At 36.5% G+C, this 17,433-nt stretch overlaps 2 protein-coding genes across 2 annotated transcripts; both read right to left on the bottom strand.

Moving 5' to 3' along the window:
- Positions 1–8,269: 8,269 nt before the first annotated feature.
- LOC114819948 (protein trichome birefringence-like 35) lies at positions 8,270–11,797 on the bottom strand. Its single transcript, XM_029089698.2, has 6 exons — positions 11,278–11,797; positions 10,831–11,110; positions 10,358–10,529; positions 9,883–10,079; positions 9,630–9,779; positions 8,270–8,758 (listed from the first exon to the last, which is right to left on the bottom strand). The coding sequence occupies exons 1-6, from the start codon at positions 11,486–11,488 to the stop codon at positions 8,428–8,430; spliced, it is 1,341 nt and encodes a 446-aa protein (XP_028945531.1). The 5' UTR covers positions 11,489–11,797; the 3' UTR covers positions 8,270–8,427.
- A 1,059-nt stretch (positions 11,798–12,856) lies between these two features.
- Positions 12,857–17,433, bottom strand: LOC103430539 (protein trichome birefringence-like 34). Its single transcript, XM_029089697.2, has 5 exons — positions 16,880–17,433; positions 16,395–16,572; positions 14,891–15,087; positions 14,452–14,610; positions 12,857–13,473 (listed from the first exon to the last, which is right to left on the bottom strand). Exons 1-5 carry the CDS (start codon positions 17,287–17,289, stop codon positions 13,125–13,127), a joined length of 1,293 nt encoding a protein of 430 aa, XP_028945530.1. The 5' UTR covers positions 17,290–17,433; the 3' UTR covers positions 12,857–13,124.

The following is a 17,433-nucleotide window of genomic DNA, read 5'->3' as shown; positions in this document are numbered from 1 at the left end:
ACTTCTGTTAACTGATGACGTGACACCCACATAGACAATTACTGGACACCATGTGTCAATGTGGGCCCATTTCAATATTAAAAAAAAACATCCGCACTCGTGAGCTTTACACACACACACACACACACTCTCTCTCTCTCTCCGGTAAACCACCTCCGAGCTTTCTTCACATACCCTAATTTTCCCAATCCCCAAATCACTTCTAGTTATGTAACCCCGCCTTTCAATTCAACATTCCAGCCGCCGATTCATCGTCGTCAACCTCTGCAATGGCATCCATCGCTTGCTAGGTTTTTTAGATCCATCACGTTACTCTCTGAGAGCATACTGCACCACTACCTCACCAACCTAATCAAACCTCCACATGGGCAACTGCCAAGGATTTCACGAATCCTGGGTCAGATCTCAGGTACTCGAATCCAACCAGAAGCCCGATATCGACCCCTATGTCCCCATCCGCAAATACCAAACCCAAATCTCCTGCTCGAAGCCTTTGTCGGCCGCTGTTGCTGCTATACACCACCATCGTCGAAGAGATTTTAGGCTAGAGCGCAAGAGCTTGATCGTGCTAGGGTTAATCTCGCTTCTGAAGTCAACGGCTATCGCCACCGGCGTCTCTTCGACTCTAGCCGCCATGGGGATTTCGCCATTTAAAGCCAGTTCAATCATGCCCTTTTTACAGGTATCAAAATGGCTACCCAACAATTGGAAAGTGGATAAAGGTGGAACCTTGTGCATGGACGAGGTTGCTGAGGCCTCGCAGCTAGGAGGGTGGGTAAGGGTTGCATATGAGATAATGGAGGGTGTGTACAGGTTGCAGAGGAGAGAAAGGAGGGTGGTGCGAGTGCAGAAGAAAGAAAAGAGGGAAGGGGTGCGGGTTGCAGAAGAAAGAATGGAGGGAGATGGTGCATGAGAGAAGGTGGGTACAGATGATTTTTGTTTTTTTTTTTTTTTTTTTTGTGTTTTTTGGGTTTTTGTATTTTTTTTTTTAGTATTAAAGTGGGTCCACATTGACACATGGTGCCTAGTAATTGTCCACATAAGCGTCATGTTATTAGTTAACAGAAGTTCTAATGGAAAACTTAACATATGTATGAGACTATTCCAAAATTAACAGTTTAGGTATGACTTTGTGACGAAAAAAACTTCATGTACTAAATGTTCAAAACCACAAAACTTGAGGGTAGAAAACTGAGATTAACCCTTATTTTTATATTTAGCCATCGATCTATTTTTATTGAATGTGATTTGACTTGTGTATTGGAAATGGTTGTGAATTGTGATTTGAAATGCATGTGAATTTTCTATGAAATGTGAGTGCTAGTAGTGGACTGTTAACCCATTGACATGGGGATTTGTTGTTTCGAAACTTGTTTCATATCTCGTTTCATTATTTCATTTCTCGTTTCGTTGAGTCGTTCTACACTTAATACTTGTGCTTTGTTTCGTTTCGTTCAACCCTTCTAAATTGAGTATTTGGTTCATGTATTGTTTCCTCGAGTCGTTGTCATATTCTTGGACTTCCACTCAATTCCGTTGAGGGATCCAAAACTGGGTTTCGCTGGGGTTCCGTTGAGTGGTCCGGTTTCTTACTCCGTCTGGATTCCGTTGAGATGTTCGAAATCCCTCGTGCTCCGCGATTCCGTTGAGTGGTCCGAAATTGTATCCAGCTTGGATTTCGTTGAGTGGTCCGATATCCATTGTACTCCACGATTCGGTTGAGAGGTCCGGAATTGTATCCATTCAGATTCCGTTGAGAGGTCTGGAATCCCTTCTATTCCGTGATTCCGTTGAGTGGTCCAGAATCGTATCCTGGTTTGGATTCCATTGAGTGGTTTGGAATCCCGCTCAGTATTTTGGTTCCGTTGAGTGGTCCGGAACCCGATGTTGTTGGATTTCATTGAGTGGTCTGAAATCCCATTTTTCAAAGATGTAGGTTTCGAGCGAACTGTGTCGTTCTAGCCCTGCATTTGGTGTATTGTATGAGTTATTGATTGATAACCTTATGTTTGATTTCGGACGGGCCGATGGATGTTTGTGTGACTCCTTCGAGATTTTCAGTGGTTTATTTACGATATTATAAAGTATGATTTTATATTTGATGTTTATAAACTAAGATCAATGGATGGTTTTTATTATTATCACATACATTGCATTATTGTCACTCACACGAGCTTCGTTGCTTATCCGGGTTGTTGTTTGCCCGGTGCACCATTCCCATGGTGTAGGGGCGACTGTGCAGGTTTTAGTAGATACGAGGAGCTTTGGGGTAGCAGACAGAGTCCAGAGAGCTTGAAGCATTAGGTTACCCCTATACTTTTCCTTAAACAGATGTGATTATTGTTATTTTCAATTCAGTTTTTCAGTTTGTATTTCCTGGCATCCTTCTACAATCTACCGTCATGTGTCGATTTTGTGCGTATCTCAGGATCGGGGTGTGACACAAAAACATAGTCAATTTTTTTTACTATAGTACAAGTGATATTTACACTTATCTAATTAGGAGAGTGAGAGTTTAACCCCGAACACAATAAATTAAACAAACGCTACGCCACAACACCACATCTACCACAACTGGTTGACCATGGACATATAAAGCCCATTATAAAAAGTCAAATTTCACCACGGACATTTTAAGTGCTATTACTCTAACTAAGAACATATTTATGGTAAATGGCCACTGCCTAATTATTGTAATGTAAGTCTCATGGAAAACTGTCATCTCTCCTTTCTCGCTATCTCACACACGGAGAGGAAAGCATGCACATTAATATTCATATGCTTGATACTAATACATGAGGTCTCTTTGCGTCTCTCCTTCTCGATTATCACTATTGTTTTTCATGTCACAATACTCTTCTAGTAAGAAAGTCAATAGCGATCAATTATTTTTTATGGGCACCATGTACTCACTTGGACCATGATTGCTTGTACCTTTGTGTAATTGGTTTCGTGGATTTAAATATTTTTTTGTATATGATGTCCTTGAGTGATGAGTTTTGATTTCTAAGCTTGATATTTTTCCTTGTGCCTCATAGATGGTTTGTCGTTCTAATTCATGAGGATTTATAACTCATATCAACTATTACATTTACAGGCACCTGCAAATTTGAAGTGTGATTAGCTTGCTGAAGATATGTGTCTTCTTGATGAAACAATTGCAGAGAAGACAAATATCATTGGAGGATCAAGGTTGGAACTAGGACTTGAGTTTTGTTTTGGAGTGTGAAACAAAGTCTATACATGTTTTGGTTCATAAATGTGTAAATGTGCAATTTTGTAAATAAATATATTTATTAAATAATTTTTTTTTTTAATAACGAGCGCTAGCCATGATCAATTTGTAATCTACAACGGCTATAGCACATGGTGTTAGCTCTCAATCTACCCTAAGCATAATTCGTGGTTACATTGCATTTGACAACTAACATAGCCCATAGTAGAAACAAAGATTTTTTATCACATCTAGAATACTAACGGGCACGATATCTATGATAGATTGCAATTTATCAAGGGCATCCACTATGGTAGATGAGCTTTTTTCTTCTAGTGAAAAAAACAAAATTTACCACTTATAAAACACTCTCAATTTTAATCATACTCAGCCCACACAATGATTCTGCCCTTACCGACCCTACCCGAGGATCTTTCTTTCTTACAAGCATTTGGTCATTGGTTAGTTGGATTTGGGGGTTGGGACTTGACCACTAGGGAGATACGTATCTACTTATTTGACAACTTTTTTTGTGTTTTAAACGTCCTTTTGTGCTAGATTAGATTCTGCACACAATGTGAGCTTATGAGAAGAGTACATTTGATCTTAATTATGCTAATTTTCTTCTAATTACTCCTCCTCCCTTATCTAATGCGATACAACTGAAAGATACCTCTCACCTTCTAGTTTTTGATTGGACCAAACAAAAACGGTAAGATTAAAACATGTTTTTCTCTTCTAATTTGAGCTAATTAAACCCTTTTCACCACGTGTCCCACTTTCATCCTTACCATATCATCATTAGCTTATTATTTTTTATGCAAATTGCAATAATCTGCTCCTAATTAAGTTACAAGTGTCCCTCTCGTTATAAGGGTTGTCTTAAACAAATCATTAGGCCCATGAGTTTGTCAGTAAAATGATGAGTTTTATGCGAGTGAGCTCGTGTTAGTGTGGAAAACAGTGGTTGTGGTGGCCATCTCAGGACCATTGATCGGCTATCAATGTGGGAAACTGGGGCCATACAGATCAAGCTCATGATCCGGCTATTAGAATTAGATTCATGTTTGTATTGAGTTAACACGATTGAAATACTTGAGTTTACAGTCACCATAAAGACCTTAATGCCCAATCATTTAGGAAAACGCGTACATGATTGATGCTAACTTCTCATTTACCGACATTGTTTCTTTTGTTTTATTGTTTTTCGGTAAGTTCATGATTATGTCTTACTCCCATATAGTTCACCGTATTCCTAAATCAACATTTGACCTTATCTTAATACCATTGTCTCACTAACAAACTATTCAGATACGAATTATGCTAGCGATAATTACGGAGTTGTACATGAACGACTTTTATGGTAAAAAAAGTCACTTGCATCAATGGCCAATAATTGGTGTGAGTGTAATTGATTAACCATAGCATTTTTCTTCTCTAATCATAATCATAAACGAGACAAATTTGATCATCATTCTTCGAGGTGAGTTAACTAAGATAAATCAAAACGTGATTAAAACTAACAAAACTTGTTAATTCCATACGTGCAGAGTCTTTGACAAGGCAACTGGCACACGTTGAAAGTATACCCACAGAGAGAGAGAGAGAGAGAGAGAGAGAGAGAGAGAGTAATATGGTAGGACAATCTTTTGCTTGATCCCGTAAATAGTGATATCATCGATCTTTCTTCCACGGCGGAACGGACAAACCAAATGACCCCAAACGAGTCAAAAAGTCAAACCACGAGATCAGGGCCCTTACTGTGCATAAATGTGATCATCATATCGTAGCCCCCACACCCCCAAGATTTCTGTTGCCGCCCATTCGAATCAGCCCCAGACGCATCTTTTTCTTTGGCACAATATACCAAAAATGTTGTTCTTATAGCCTATTTGTATTATTTTTATAATAGAAAGAAATGAGATCTACATATGTTTATAGACTCTATCTTTGTTAGTGACATGATACATGTGATGGTACAAATATATTATAAGTGTAACACTAGACAGCGCTAGGTAGCTTGTTAGCCCCCGATAAATTCCTAGGCGTTTGAAATAAAAAAAATGATGCTTAGACCTGCTTAGGCATCATGCCTAGACTGACCACGTGCCTGCCTAACCTGCCCAAACCCGCTTAAGCATTCTCCTAGGTTGCGACTTTCACTTAAATAGAAATCGATAACTTTCATTTTGCATTTTATTTTTTTTCAATAAATTGTACGAGACTTTTGAATACTTAAATGAACATATATTATATGCTTATTCCTCATATTTTCATTATGTTCTAATATTTTATAATATATATGTCATTTTATTTTGTAATTTATGTATCCTAACACTATTATGAATGTTTTGAGTATAAGCATACACTTATTTATATGAAATGTAATAAGTTCACTTAAATTCGCCTAATCCGCCTCAGTCCCCCGCCTAGCTGCTAGGCCCTAGCCTGCAGTCCGACTAGCGCCTAGCTCTTTTAGAACCTTGCTCTATATTAAGAAAAACTCTAAGGAACTCTCTTAAAAATACAACTTTTTCATAGACTCTCTAACACCTCATGATTTTTGCACAATGTTTTATAATATAAGCATATGAATTGACATCAAACGGCGAGGTTACAATGAGTTCATGCAGATGAGAGATTTTTCAGTATGTCTGAAACACAGGTACTTTCATCATATGTCATTATATAAGTAGAGGAACACATGAAAAAAAAACTTCTCTCAACTTGGGGTTTGTCTACTAGAAAGCAAGCAACGAGTTACGAGTCTGAGTTTGAATTTACACGAATGTATTTTAGTTTACAAATTCTACTTTAGCGTACAGTATAACTCATGGATCACAAATACGCTACCATCTGTGGATAAGGGATTCCTCTGCCAGGAATATATCGTGGGTGGGATACCACTCATGTTCAATTATATTATAATATAGTTGTACACAGTGTTGTTGTCGTGGCGTGAGTAATGCAGCCAACGGCATAACCGGATCAGGCACCCTATCTTGATGTCAATTGTCAAGTGATGAATGGGCGATGTTAATGGCTCTACTGATCCTGCCTCTGGCCCTGCAGGCAATGCATTGCAATCATGCAGTCGCAAAAGCCAATGGCCCCAACGTATTACAGGTATATGCATATGGTATATATAGACACTGATGAGCTGTGTACTAACTTCATAGTAAAGAATACTGTACCTTAAATTCACAGAAGTTTTAGCACTAGAGAAATAAAGTTAAAATTGGTTCTTTTTTTGTTGGGTTAAGGAATCTAAAGAATTCAACGGTCTAAATCCAGTTCACATCATGTTGCGGTACATAGTAAAAAGTTCTGAATTTGTAGTAATTTTTCAAATTTTAGGTATGAAAGCGTATTTAAGTAGAAATATTTATAAATACTAACCAAATTGTGTCATAAACCCTTGAAGTGGTGCTACACCACATAACGAACCAAGTGTATTGATTAGGTCAAAAGTATCGCTCAATGGGTAATGATGATGGCAAATTATGAAAATTGTTTCAATTTTAATTCACGACGGATTAGTAAACAACTTGTATATAATCAGTGTCATTCATACTCCAAATCTAAATAGTGTAGTAAACAACTTCAATAAGAATCCGAATTCTGACTTTTTCTCAATCCAACTTGTCCTCAATTTGATTCGTCCCCATCACAAAGTATAGATGAAACGTCATTAAACTATTGTAGGCACAAAAACATCAAAATCTACCTATACGTATAGTTTACTAATGATTATGTATACAGATTAAATTATGAATTTTTTTCATTATTCAAAATGAACAATTAATGAATTGAGATTACAAACCCTTCATAAAGCCATAAAAGGCCTTGTAGCTATCTCCCTTACAGCAGCTACAGCACACATCTGACTCTCTCCAGTTTACTTTGGAAACCGTTCCATCTGCATTCAACTCAAGTTGCTCAGAGTCAGTGCTGATCAAATACTATGAATGCTTCCTTTATTGAGAAATTTTTCAGTGTGAGCGACACATGAGGTGGTATACCATGTGTCATTATACAAATGGTAAGATTTGTATGTTAAAAAATTAATAACGTAAAAAATAAAATTTCTTACCACTTACATAAAAACACGTAGTGTACCATTCGTATTCCTGTCACAATGAAAAATTTCTCCCCTTTATCAGTGTACCGATTTCACACTCTTATTTTCTCATTTTGCTCTAATCCTCTCCTTTTATTTGTCGCCTAATTATCTGGTTCGATTTATTTAATACAAACGCTAGAGAGAAAAAAGAAAGGAAAACTAATGAAAATGTTTTGAAAATTTTGAGTTTTAACGATAAGGACAAGATAAATGGTAAAGTGAATAATATCTGGATTGGATTTTTAGTGTAAAATTATGATTTTTTGTTAAAATAAATAATACCAGAATTTTTTCGTTAAAATTCCCAAAAAAGAAATGCGTCGAATAACGAGTACAAAAATCATTTCCCTTTATCAGTTTACGGGTCATGAGCCTGTGTCAATGTGGACTTACCATTAGGTCTTAAACTTATTTGGATTGGGCCAAATCCCAACCCAGATTCATGTATGATGACAAAAGTAACAAAAATTAACATCATAATTCCCAGCAAGCATGGATGTAATATTGCAAGAACAAAGGATATACAAAGTGACAAAGAGTTTAAGGGGAGGGATCCCCATTTTTTGAAAAAAATAGGGATTAGGTGTGGGGCCCACTTCACATCTAATTTCAACGATCCAAACCGTCTATTTTGTTAGTCTCGATTCATAGATCATCCTTGCAAAATATTAACTAAATTGGAAATGTTTAAGACATCTAATTGGGTTCAAGGAAATGAACGAATACTTTGTTATATAAGAAAATAGGAAATTTGATATTGATAACTAAATAGGCAAATGGTTTCGGATTGAATTGAATTTTTGCAAGGATGATCTATGAATCGAGACTAACAAAATAGACGGTTCGGATCGTTGAAAATTGATGTGAAGTTGACCCCACACCTAATCCCCATTTTTTTCAAAAAATGGGGATCCCTCCCCTTAAGCTCTCTGTACAAAGTGAATACAAGCACTATATTTTCGAAGAATCGAATTACGTAACAACAGCATTGACGGTTGCTGGTCCGGTTCGCAATGCTCATGAGCTGAGAAGACAAGGCAATCTGTTGTATGAAACCACTAAGATTGCCTCGAAAAAATTATACGTTCGTTTACAAGAATTGGAATAGCAACTCGTTCCATACGTCAGGTACACCAGGCAAGCACCAGTGTATGCAATCCGAGTAACTTGTGGGCTTAGACAATTGTTCTGGCTTCAGTGGCTCCCAGAATTTGCGGTAAATGGAAGGGTGACCATCTTTCCGGTACTCCGATAATTGCGTAATGTTGATGACAGAAACCTTGGAACTCAACTTGCTGAGGACCGTCTCCACCATGCTCATGGTAGGCAGGTCAGAACCACTTCCCCAGTAGCCCTCCAAGTCAATGGGGGATTTCTCACTGTAACAATTACCTTCACTTTCTTGTTTCCATTCTCGACTCCTAAAAATTCAGGAAATTACGTATTAGATACATGCAGGTCATATAAGAAATTTCCAAAAATGATGAAATTGTCCTCTGTACAACTAGAACTAGGTTAGTACGACGATTTTGTATACACAGGTCATCAACTAACGTTGTCCGCAGTACGAGGATACAAATATAATTGAATTTCGAACAATTTCCAAAATCTGAAGGATAGGTTGCCCCAACATATTTAGAAAGAAGTGTTGATATATAGGTGGTGTATAGAGATCAAAGCCAAAAATAGTCACGAGAAAAAAAAATTAGAAGGCATCTACTTACATTGAGAAAACTTCTTAGAAAAAGTAAGCACGGTTGTTATTCAAATGTACAATTATTCGAGCGTTTGGTTCAAGGGTTGACTTTCTTTGTAAAATGAGCTTGGACTTAAGTAACTAGGAGTTATTCATACATGAATTGAATTTATTCAATTAAACTCAGTTGATGAGGTTTGCATTATCAGAGCGCTTGGAGTGACATTGTTGTTTTAATCAAAATGAGGTTCTTCGGCTTTCTCCTTGTTCTTTTCCAGTCGAAGTTAAACACATAAGGCTGGGTGGAAGTGACATTGTTGTTTTAATTAAACAAAAAAAGGAAAGGATGTTTTGTGGTCAAGTATCTTTGACAGGTCTAACCCCGTGGAGAACCTCTAAATCTTTAGAGAATTAGATTTTTGCATACTATTGCATATAGCAAGAAGTCCAGACGTGACTGTGTGTGCCTTGAAATGCCTAGTTGACCGTCTCCATTCAAGTAACAAGAAGCCTATATTTATTACAAAAATTGAAATTTTTATAGAAATAACAGCCAATGTGGTATCAAAGAATATATAGAAGGGCAAGATGCTAACCAGAGATGTGTAGGAGACATTGTGACGAAGAAGACCTGCTTCTTGAGGGGATTGACCTTAGAAGCCCAGTCTGCCCAAGCCCCCATGGCCAACTCCATGGCTCCAAGGCCGTCTACTTCTTCACAAACACCGTTTGCTTCCGCGCTCCATCTGTATGAATTCAAAGTCAGATCAATTTAGATACCAATTCAAATTTCTATATAACTCAGTTCTTTCTAAACTGAAACCCGGATAGTATCGCGATTATACTCACAGCAGCTTAACCGGGCCTTGTCTCCACCACAGGTAGGAATTGAATATCAATATATCAGCATTCTCCCATATTGATGCATGCTTAAGAACTGAATCTGGTCGGATTATCCGATCGGATGTTCGGTGATTCACCGGATCATCAGAATTAGATTCTACAAGAAGCGGAGCCCAGAGAAATTCCACTGTTGCATTATATTCCTGAAAATGACACAAATTCAATTTATGCACTCACCTACTGCAGGGAACCGCACCCAAATTTCTTCCACTCTCGCCACTGATTCTACTGAAAATTTAAGTCAAAACTAAAATCGAATGTTTCATGACGACAATTATTACCAACTTTCAATTGTTTCCTAAGGATATTCTTTGATCAAAACTCCAAAATTTTCTCTTAGTCATAAGAGAACAGCCTAATGCATTGTACATAGTTGTACCAACCCCAATTAGTTTTCTCCCAGATTGAAAACTCTGTTTACCTCTGCTTTGAAAATAGTAAGTTCAGCGTTCGGTGACATTGATCTCCTATCTGAAGGAATCACAGATTGTAACAAACAGACCATTGATATCCATTGCCCTCGGTTTAATGAATCCCCTACAAACATTAGCCTTTTGCCTCTCAACTTCTCCCACATTTCAGTCACATTCCATCTATACAGAAAAAGAAACAATTTCAATAAAACCATACATTAAATTAAAAGGAAATTCAACCTTTCCATTCTCAAACAACCAAAAATACCACACTTGTCCTACAAGTCAAAGTCTACAATTTTTCCAATGAGTTTATTAAGAGCAAAACAAATTCCAGTTCAAGGATTCAAGTATATTGAACTAGAAGTTGCTTTAAACCGAATCGGAACTAAGTGCTTTTTCCAATTATACTGTATAAAACAATTGAAAAGACAATGTGGGATTATAATTTCCAATCCCAAACAACAAAACACCTCTTTACCTCTTCAAGTTGCAATTGTGGGGTTGCCATCTCCAGTACTGGTACCCCAAATCAGGCCTCCCATGCTTGTGACAGGCCAACTGGTCCGACATGTAAGGGCACTCCGACTCCTTGTACAGCGGATACGACGCATTATCAAACACCCATTTGCCGGAAAACACATCACACCTCTCCAAACTCTCTCTCCGGTGACCGTACTCCGGCGTCCGGTCAGTCCACAGAATTTTCTGGCCACTGTACTCTCTGGTGGAGTTGCATGTACTGAATCTATCCAAAACCTCTGAAATTTCACAAAAACCAACTTAAACCCACTTCGCCAAAGCAAAGAAGAACCACTAAATTTAAAAACCCAGTAAAGAAATCGATCAAGAATTCAGATTAAGATTCAAGAAATGCAGAAAAACAAAACCCAGAAAGCTTGTTTAGCAGAACCAAACACTGCCTTACCTGGAGCATGGTTTTGCTGGGTGAAAAGATTTGGCTTTACAAAAGTGACTGAATCTTGACGGTGATAAACGCGATCAGGGCTCTCTTGAATTTGCAGAATTCTGCGTTGGCTGTGGAGATTCGAGAAAACTATGAACAGAAAGAAGAAGAACACCAGCGCAGGAACATGGGTTTTCTTCTTGTTCCACTTCCACCTCTGCCACTGCTGCATCGTGAAAAAGATTAAGACTTTTTGCTTGGTTCGGGAAATTAATTGACCGAAGAATTGAAAGGGAAATAAAAATCAAAAGGGGGTTCGAATTTGTTCAATCATTATCGCATGAAAAGGGACAGAGACTGTATGAAATGATGGAGTCGTTGTCCAAAGAGTGAGACTGAGAGGGCGGCAGGTAAGAAGACGAAGAAGAAAACTAATGAATAATCGTGCGGGTTAATAGAAAATTAATTGTTTCGTTATTAATAAGGAGCTAATAATTTACTAGTTGGACTCCTGTTGGTAAAATCATCCGCTGGATTTGTCGTATGTGGAATTGGGATTTTTAAAGTTGAACTAGTCTGCTCTTTACTTTATGACTTGTTGGAAATTCACATTACATGATGTCACTTAGACCGGAATCTTTTTTTTAATGAATACTTTAATCAGCTTTTTCTTTAAATCAATACTTTAATCAGCTTCTATATGATTGTGGTTTGTCTTTTGAGAGAGAAAATTAGAGCAATGCTCTTGAATTTTGCTTCAATTGGAATTTCTCACAATAAAATTCTGTGAGTATTGGTCTGTGAAAAGGATTAGAAGGTTATAAGCATTTTTAAATGGGTAAAAAATGGACGAAAATTCTATTAGAGCTAACTAAAAGCACAATTGGTCCATATGATTACAAATTCCAGACACATATTCATGAATTTTTAGTTTAGGAATCAAAATTTCAATTGAGTTAAAGTTAAGGGACCATTGCTCTAATTATTTCTTTTGGTTTCCTAGTCAGGAAACTATGCATTTTACATGGACCGTTTAATAACTATTTCGTTTTTAGTTTTTGATTTTTCAAAAAACCAACAATTGAAAACTCAAGGCCAAATTTTGAAAACTCAAGAAATTAATTTTTAGTTTTCATTTTTTTTTTGAAATTGAAAGTGATTACCATACAAGATTTCAGTTTAAAAAAATAAAAAATAATAAACGAAATAGTTATCAAATGACCCTTAAAATAATAGGTCTTTTATTCCCTATGGATTTTAGCGTGCAACCGGGGGTAGATACTCTCTCAATTTCATATTGGATGATTTATAAGATACAAAGAGCGAAATATACCGAGAATTCTTTGAAGCCAAATTTCTTAATTCATACTTTTACCTTTTTTTCTTTTGGGAAATTATAAAGTACATTCAGTAAACAAGGTAAATGACAACATAAAGGGTTAAGTTGAGCGAAACCCTTCGGCTTTGTTAGGCTTTGGACATTGAAATCATTGTTAAGAAACCCATAAATGCCTGTATCTTCCTTTGGTAAGTACACCAACATTGTTCATTGTCATGCAATTTAAACCCACATCATAGTCTCCTTTAAAACCCACGTCAATGAAATTAACCTAAACGATTTATGAGGAAATTTTGTTGTACAATTTTGTCACGTGATGAAAGATATAGCTAAAAAAAAAAAAGTACTTTTAACACCCAATAAAAACTCATCCTACACATTCTGTGGGGCGGCAATGGGTTTGATGTGTTCAACACATCAACTATTGCATTCAATCCTAATTCACAATTCGTGGTTTTTACTAATTCGTTTAAAAAAAAGGTACAAGTTTTGATCTGTTTGGAACCTTATTATTTCCAAACTGAACTTATCATTGTTGGAAAATGTAAGCATAGAGAATCTCATTCCACACGTCAGGCACTCCAGGGAGGCACCAGTGTATGCAATCTGCAAAAGTGCTAGGGTTTGATGCTTGTTCTTCAGTCAGAGGCTCCCATTGCTTCCTGTAAATTGATGGATGCCCTTCTTTCCTGTATTCTGAGAGTTGTGTTATGTTGAGCATTTGAACATCCAAACCTCTTACTTTCAGTCCATCTAGGGCATTCTCAACTAAACGTAGCATTTTGGGATCTGATCCATTTCCCCAATATCCCTCCTCAGTGATTGGCTTTGTTTCTTTGTAGCAATTCTCACCACTTTCCCCACCCCATTCTTTAGCACTGCATGTATATTTATTTTTTGTTAGGGTTAGGAGTAGAGGTTCTAATTTGGGACGTCTTTTGACATTAAGAGGAAAGATAAATACCATTAGACTAACAAATATGACGTAATCATAAATTTATTTAGGCATACAAATAGAGAATATGCACAAACAGAATTGAAGACAATGTTTCAATAATAAAAAAGTAGATCTAGAGGGACACTAAAGAAACACTAAACCGTAGCTTATGTAAAGCTTATTGTTTGCTTAGTGTCTTATAGTTCTATTTTTTAATTAAAATTTGGAAAATAGGATATAAAATTTTAAACCACTTTCGAGCAGTTTTCCGCCCAAACCATGACGATTTAGCCATCGAAAAAGGTACCATTCTCTTCGTCTCGTCGAGAAGTATGATTTTCGTTTTTGAATCATTTGATTTCGTTGAGTATTGAAGAAGTTATGAACGTTTTTGATATATTATGGATCAAATTTGGTTAAGAAACGATTGAGTTATACAGCTTTGAAAATTGCCCAAACTTCCGGCCAAGAGCTCCGGGACACTTAACGGAGTTCTTAACGGAATGACCAAAATGATGGATGATGGACAATCTCAGGGACCACTTTTATTGATTTGAAATGTTGAGGACAAAAGTGATAAGTTATGCAAATCTCAATGACCATTTTGGCTATTTAGCCTAAATTTTTTAACCAAAGAGACACGTTTTACACTAAAACGTGTTATATATTTTTCATTAAAGCTTTGTAAAAACTACAAAATTCTATATATGTTTTTTCTTTACAAGTTGTTTCATGTTCTATTTGTATGTATTACGTTAAGAAACAAATAGGGAAAAAAAGGCTAAATGAGTCTCATTTTTAGACCACTAATCTCAAGTGCGACGACGTTGATGCTATATTTTATAAATATTTTCAAAATCAATATGGTCCAAAAACGTGACACTGATAGTAATATTCAATGGAAAAACCATATTGATACCTTTGGTGAGTGGGTGACATGCTAACAAAAAACAATTTCGTCTTGGTTCGATTGACATGGACCTCCAACCAATCCGACCACGTCTGTAGAGCCATCTCATAAACCCTAAACATCTCGACATCTTTGTATATCGCGTCTGAGCTCTCAGAAGATCCCCACCTTCAATCATTGCCAAAAACAAAACTCACAATAATTAAATTAAAATTTAATCGCAAAGTCTAATAAGTAGTTCTATCTAACGTCTACCTAATATTTGTATCCAAAAAAATAACTTCTACCTAATCTTGTATTAATATTACTCAAGATTTTTTCAATAACTCTGGGGTATTTCATATTTTGAGAGTAAAAAATAAAATAACCGATATCTAATGATTAAAATGTTGAAATATAAAATACTTTGAAGCACCAAAAAATTTTGGTATTTAGAAACTTTACTTACAAGACATTCATTTGATCCCTTCTCCACCAAAGATATGAATTGAAAACAAGAAAGTCGGCGTCCGTCCAGTGCCTTGCATGTTTTTCAATTGCCTGCACTCTTACAATCCGATCTGGCAATCGGTGGTTCACTGGGTCATCGGAGTTTGACTCCACCAACAATGGGGCCCAGTAGAACTCAACTGTGGCATTGTATTCCTTAATTTAATCACATTGATTGAAACAAAGATTAGTTAGTTTGATCAGAATTATAATATTGGATTCTGACAGCTATGAAACAAAGAAAACATGACAAGCTAAGGATTCTGACAGCAGAAGGTTCTGCTTCTTTGTTAATCTATTTCTAAGTTGGTGAAATACGTGCAATGGAAATGTTATCTTATTTGGGTTTTGGCTAAGTATTGTGTATTCTTCTGAACTAGTATGTTGTGTTTTCAGATGAATCGTGTTTAAATAGGTTGATCTTGATCAAGGTTTAAAATATCGATATTATTCTAATATTTTCATCGAAATTTCCGTGTTTTTGGACTACCGATATTTCCGATATCATTGATATTTCAGACCTTGATAGGAACTCTATGTGGTACTAAGTCACTCATGTATCTTACCATGTAATGTATGAAGTGCAAAATATTGTACTAATTCATTATATATAAATGATTATAGTGTGTTTAAACTTCTTTCATTAATTACTACATATTTTCTACACTCACAATATTTGCCAGCTCGCTATATAATTAACTTAAATCAGTTAAATCCATCATGCAATGCATTTCATTCCAATTTTTGTTTGATAAACTAATAGATAATTTACTAAATAAACATCCTGCAAAGTTTTAATAAAAATTTCCAAGTTTTTCTTACAATTTCCGTGGTTTTTATTCAATTTTTATGAATATTAATAATATCCTGATATTTCCATCCAAATTTCCATGTTTTTGAATTACCGATATTTCCGATATCATCGATATTTTATACCTTGATCTTGATTAACAGTTCAATAACATATTATTTCAAGGTTTTCGTGTGGTTGATTTTTTACCATTGATGGTATGCAAGCTATACATGATCAAATTATCATAAGTGATCAACACATATGCATAGGCGATTGACATTAGCTACTATTATCAATGTAACACATATCATGTCAAGGATTTTGCGTGGACAATTTCTAACAGCTGATTGGATCCAAGCTACACTTGTCAATGATTAGAAATCGTCAATATTCAGTTTTAGCTACTATTGTCAGTGTAATGTATTATACAAAGGTTTTCCGTGTGGGAGTTTTTGGTTGTTGATTGGACGCTACACATGATCAATAATACGAATAGTTAACGCATGTATGTGGGCGACTGACGTTAACTACTATTGTTTGAGCTTAAGTTTGCCAATTACACATAAGCCAAACTAAAAGAAATACCAAACAAAGCCCAAATAAAGAAACACCAAGCCAAGCCCAAATAAATGGGTTACAATTAGAGAAGAGAAAAGAAAAGAAAACTCACAGTGGCCTTGAAGATGTGCAAGGAGCCATTGAATTTTGTCTGCATGGATTTGAGCTTTGGACTGATGGCTGAGTCAACCAGGCATACCATAGAAACCCATTGACCTCTATTCAACGAGTCCCCAACAAACACAAGCCTCTTATTCCTCAGCCTCTCAAGCAACGCTGTCGCGTTGAACCTAGCTTATGTAATTTTACATGAACACAATCCCACAAAACTCAAAAAACAGCCATTTAAAATTACAATCTCATTATCCAGCTGCCCAAGAAAACGAAAAAATTATACACACGTAAAAATCCATATTTTAAATTAAAGAAAAATTTAGGGAGATCGAAACTTCCCTGCACTTGGAATCCCTGTTGTAAGTTAATCATGCATTATCATGTGTTTTATTGGGTTATAAGAATGTTGTCTCTGGGGCATCCCAGGTGCAGCGAAGTTCTTATCAGAATAATAAGAAGAGGGAGAGAGAGAGAGAGAGAGACCTAGGGAGGTCGCATTGGTGAGGCTGCCACCTCCAGTTCTGATAGCTCAAGTCTTTTCTCCCAAACTTCTCACAAGCCAATTGGTCTGACATATAAGTGCACTGTTTCTCCTTGTACAGAGGATAAGACTGGTTGTCGAAAACCCATTTCCCTGAAAACAAATTGCATCTGCTGCTGCTTGGCAATTTAGGGTTTTCCCCAGCTGCGGCTGCTGCTGAAGTTTCCAGTGTGGTTGTTATATGACAATAATCTTGATACAACAATTGCAGTCCACCATCTAGGGTTAGATAAACAGCTGCAACTAGTACAGTAGTCACAAGGATTGCAATGAGGGAATGCAAGCTGCTTCGGATATTCCATGTTTTTGTGGGAACAAGCACAATTTTCTGCTTTTTGGCCATTTGATTCATTGCAAAAATATTCTAGCTAGCTATTTGGTGCATGTGGGAGGAGTCTCTGGTTTCTCCCTTTTGAAGCTTCGTGATGAGAGTGGTGGGTGAGAAACAATTTTCATTGTTTAATTTTTTTTTTCTTGTTCAGCATTAGGAGTCTGT

The sequence above is a fragment of the Malus domestica genome, chromosome 12 (assembly GCF_042453785.1).
Source record: "Malus domestica chromosome 12, GDT2T_hap1".
In the NCBI taxonomy this organism is placed as follows: Eukaryota; Viridiplantae; Streptophyta; class Magnoliopsida; order Rosales; family Rosaceae; genus Malus; species Malus domestica.
This window is presented reverse-complemented; position numbering and strand designations above follow the sequence as displayed.

Excerpts from the sequence above, each read along its gene's own strand:
- LOC114819948 (XM_029089698.2), bottom strand. The coding sequence starts at position 11,488 with ATGCAGCAGTGGCAGAGGTGGAAGTGGAACAAGAAGAAAACCCATGTT. Across the intron at positions 10,530-10,830 it reads CACAATTGCAACTTGAAGAG|ATGGAATGTGACTGAAATGT; the intron begins GTAAAGAGGTGT and ends TTTTCTGTATAG. Across the intron at positions 10,080-10,357 it reads TTACTATTTTCAAAGCAGAG|GAATATAATGCAACAGTGGA; the intron begins GTAAACAGAGTT and ends TGTCATTTTCAG.
- LOC103430539 (XM_029089697.2), bottom strand. The coding sequence starts at position 17,289 with ATGAATCAAATGGCCAAAAAGCAGAAAATTGTGCTTGTTCCCACAAAA. Across the intron at positions 16,573-16,879 it reads CACCAATGCGACCTCCCTAG|GTTCAACGCGACAGCGTTGC; the intron begins GTCTCTCTCTCT and ends TACATAAGCTAG. Across the intron at positions 13,474-14,451 it reads ATGTCACCCACTCACCAAAG|TGCTAAAGAATGGGGTGGGG; the intron begins GTATCAATATGG and ends ATATACATGCAG.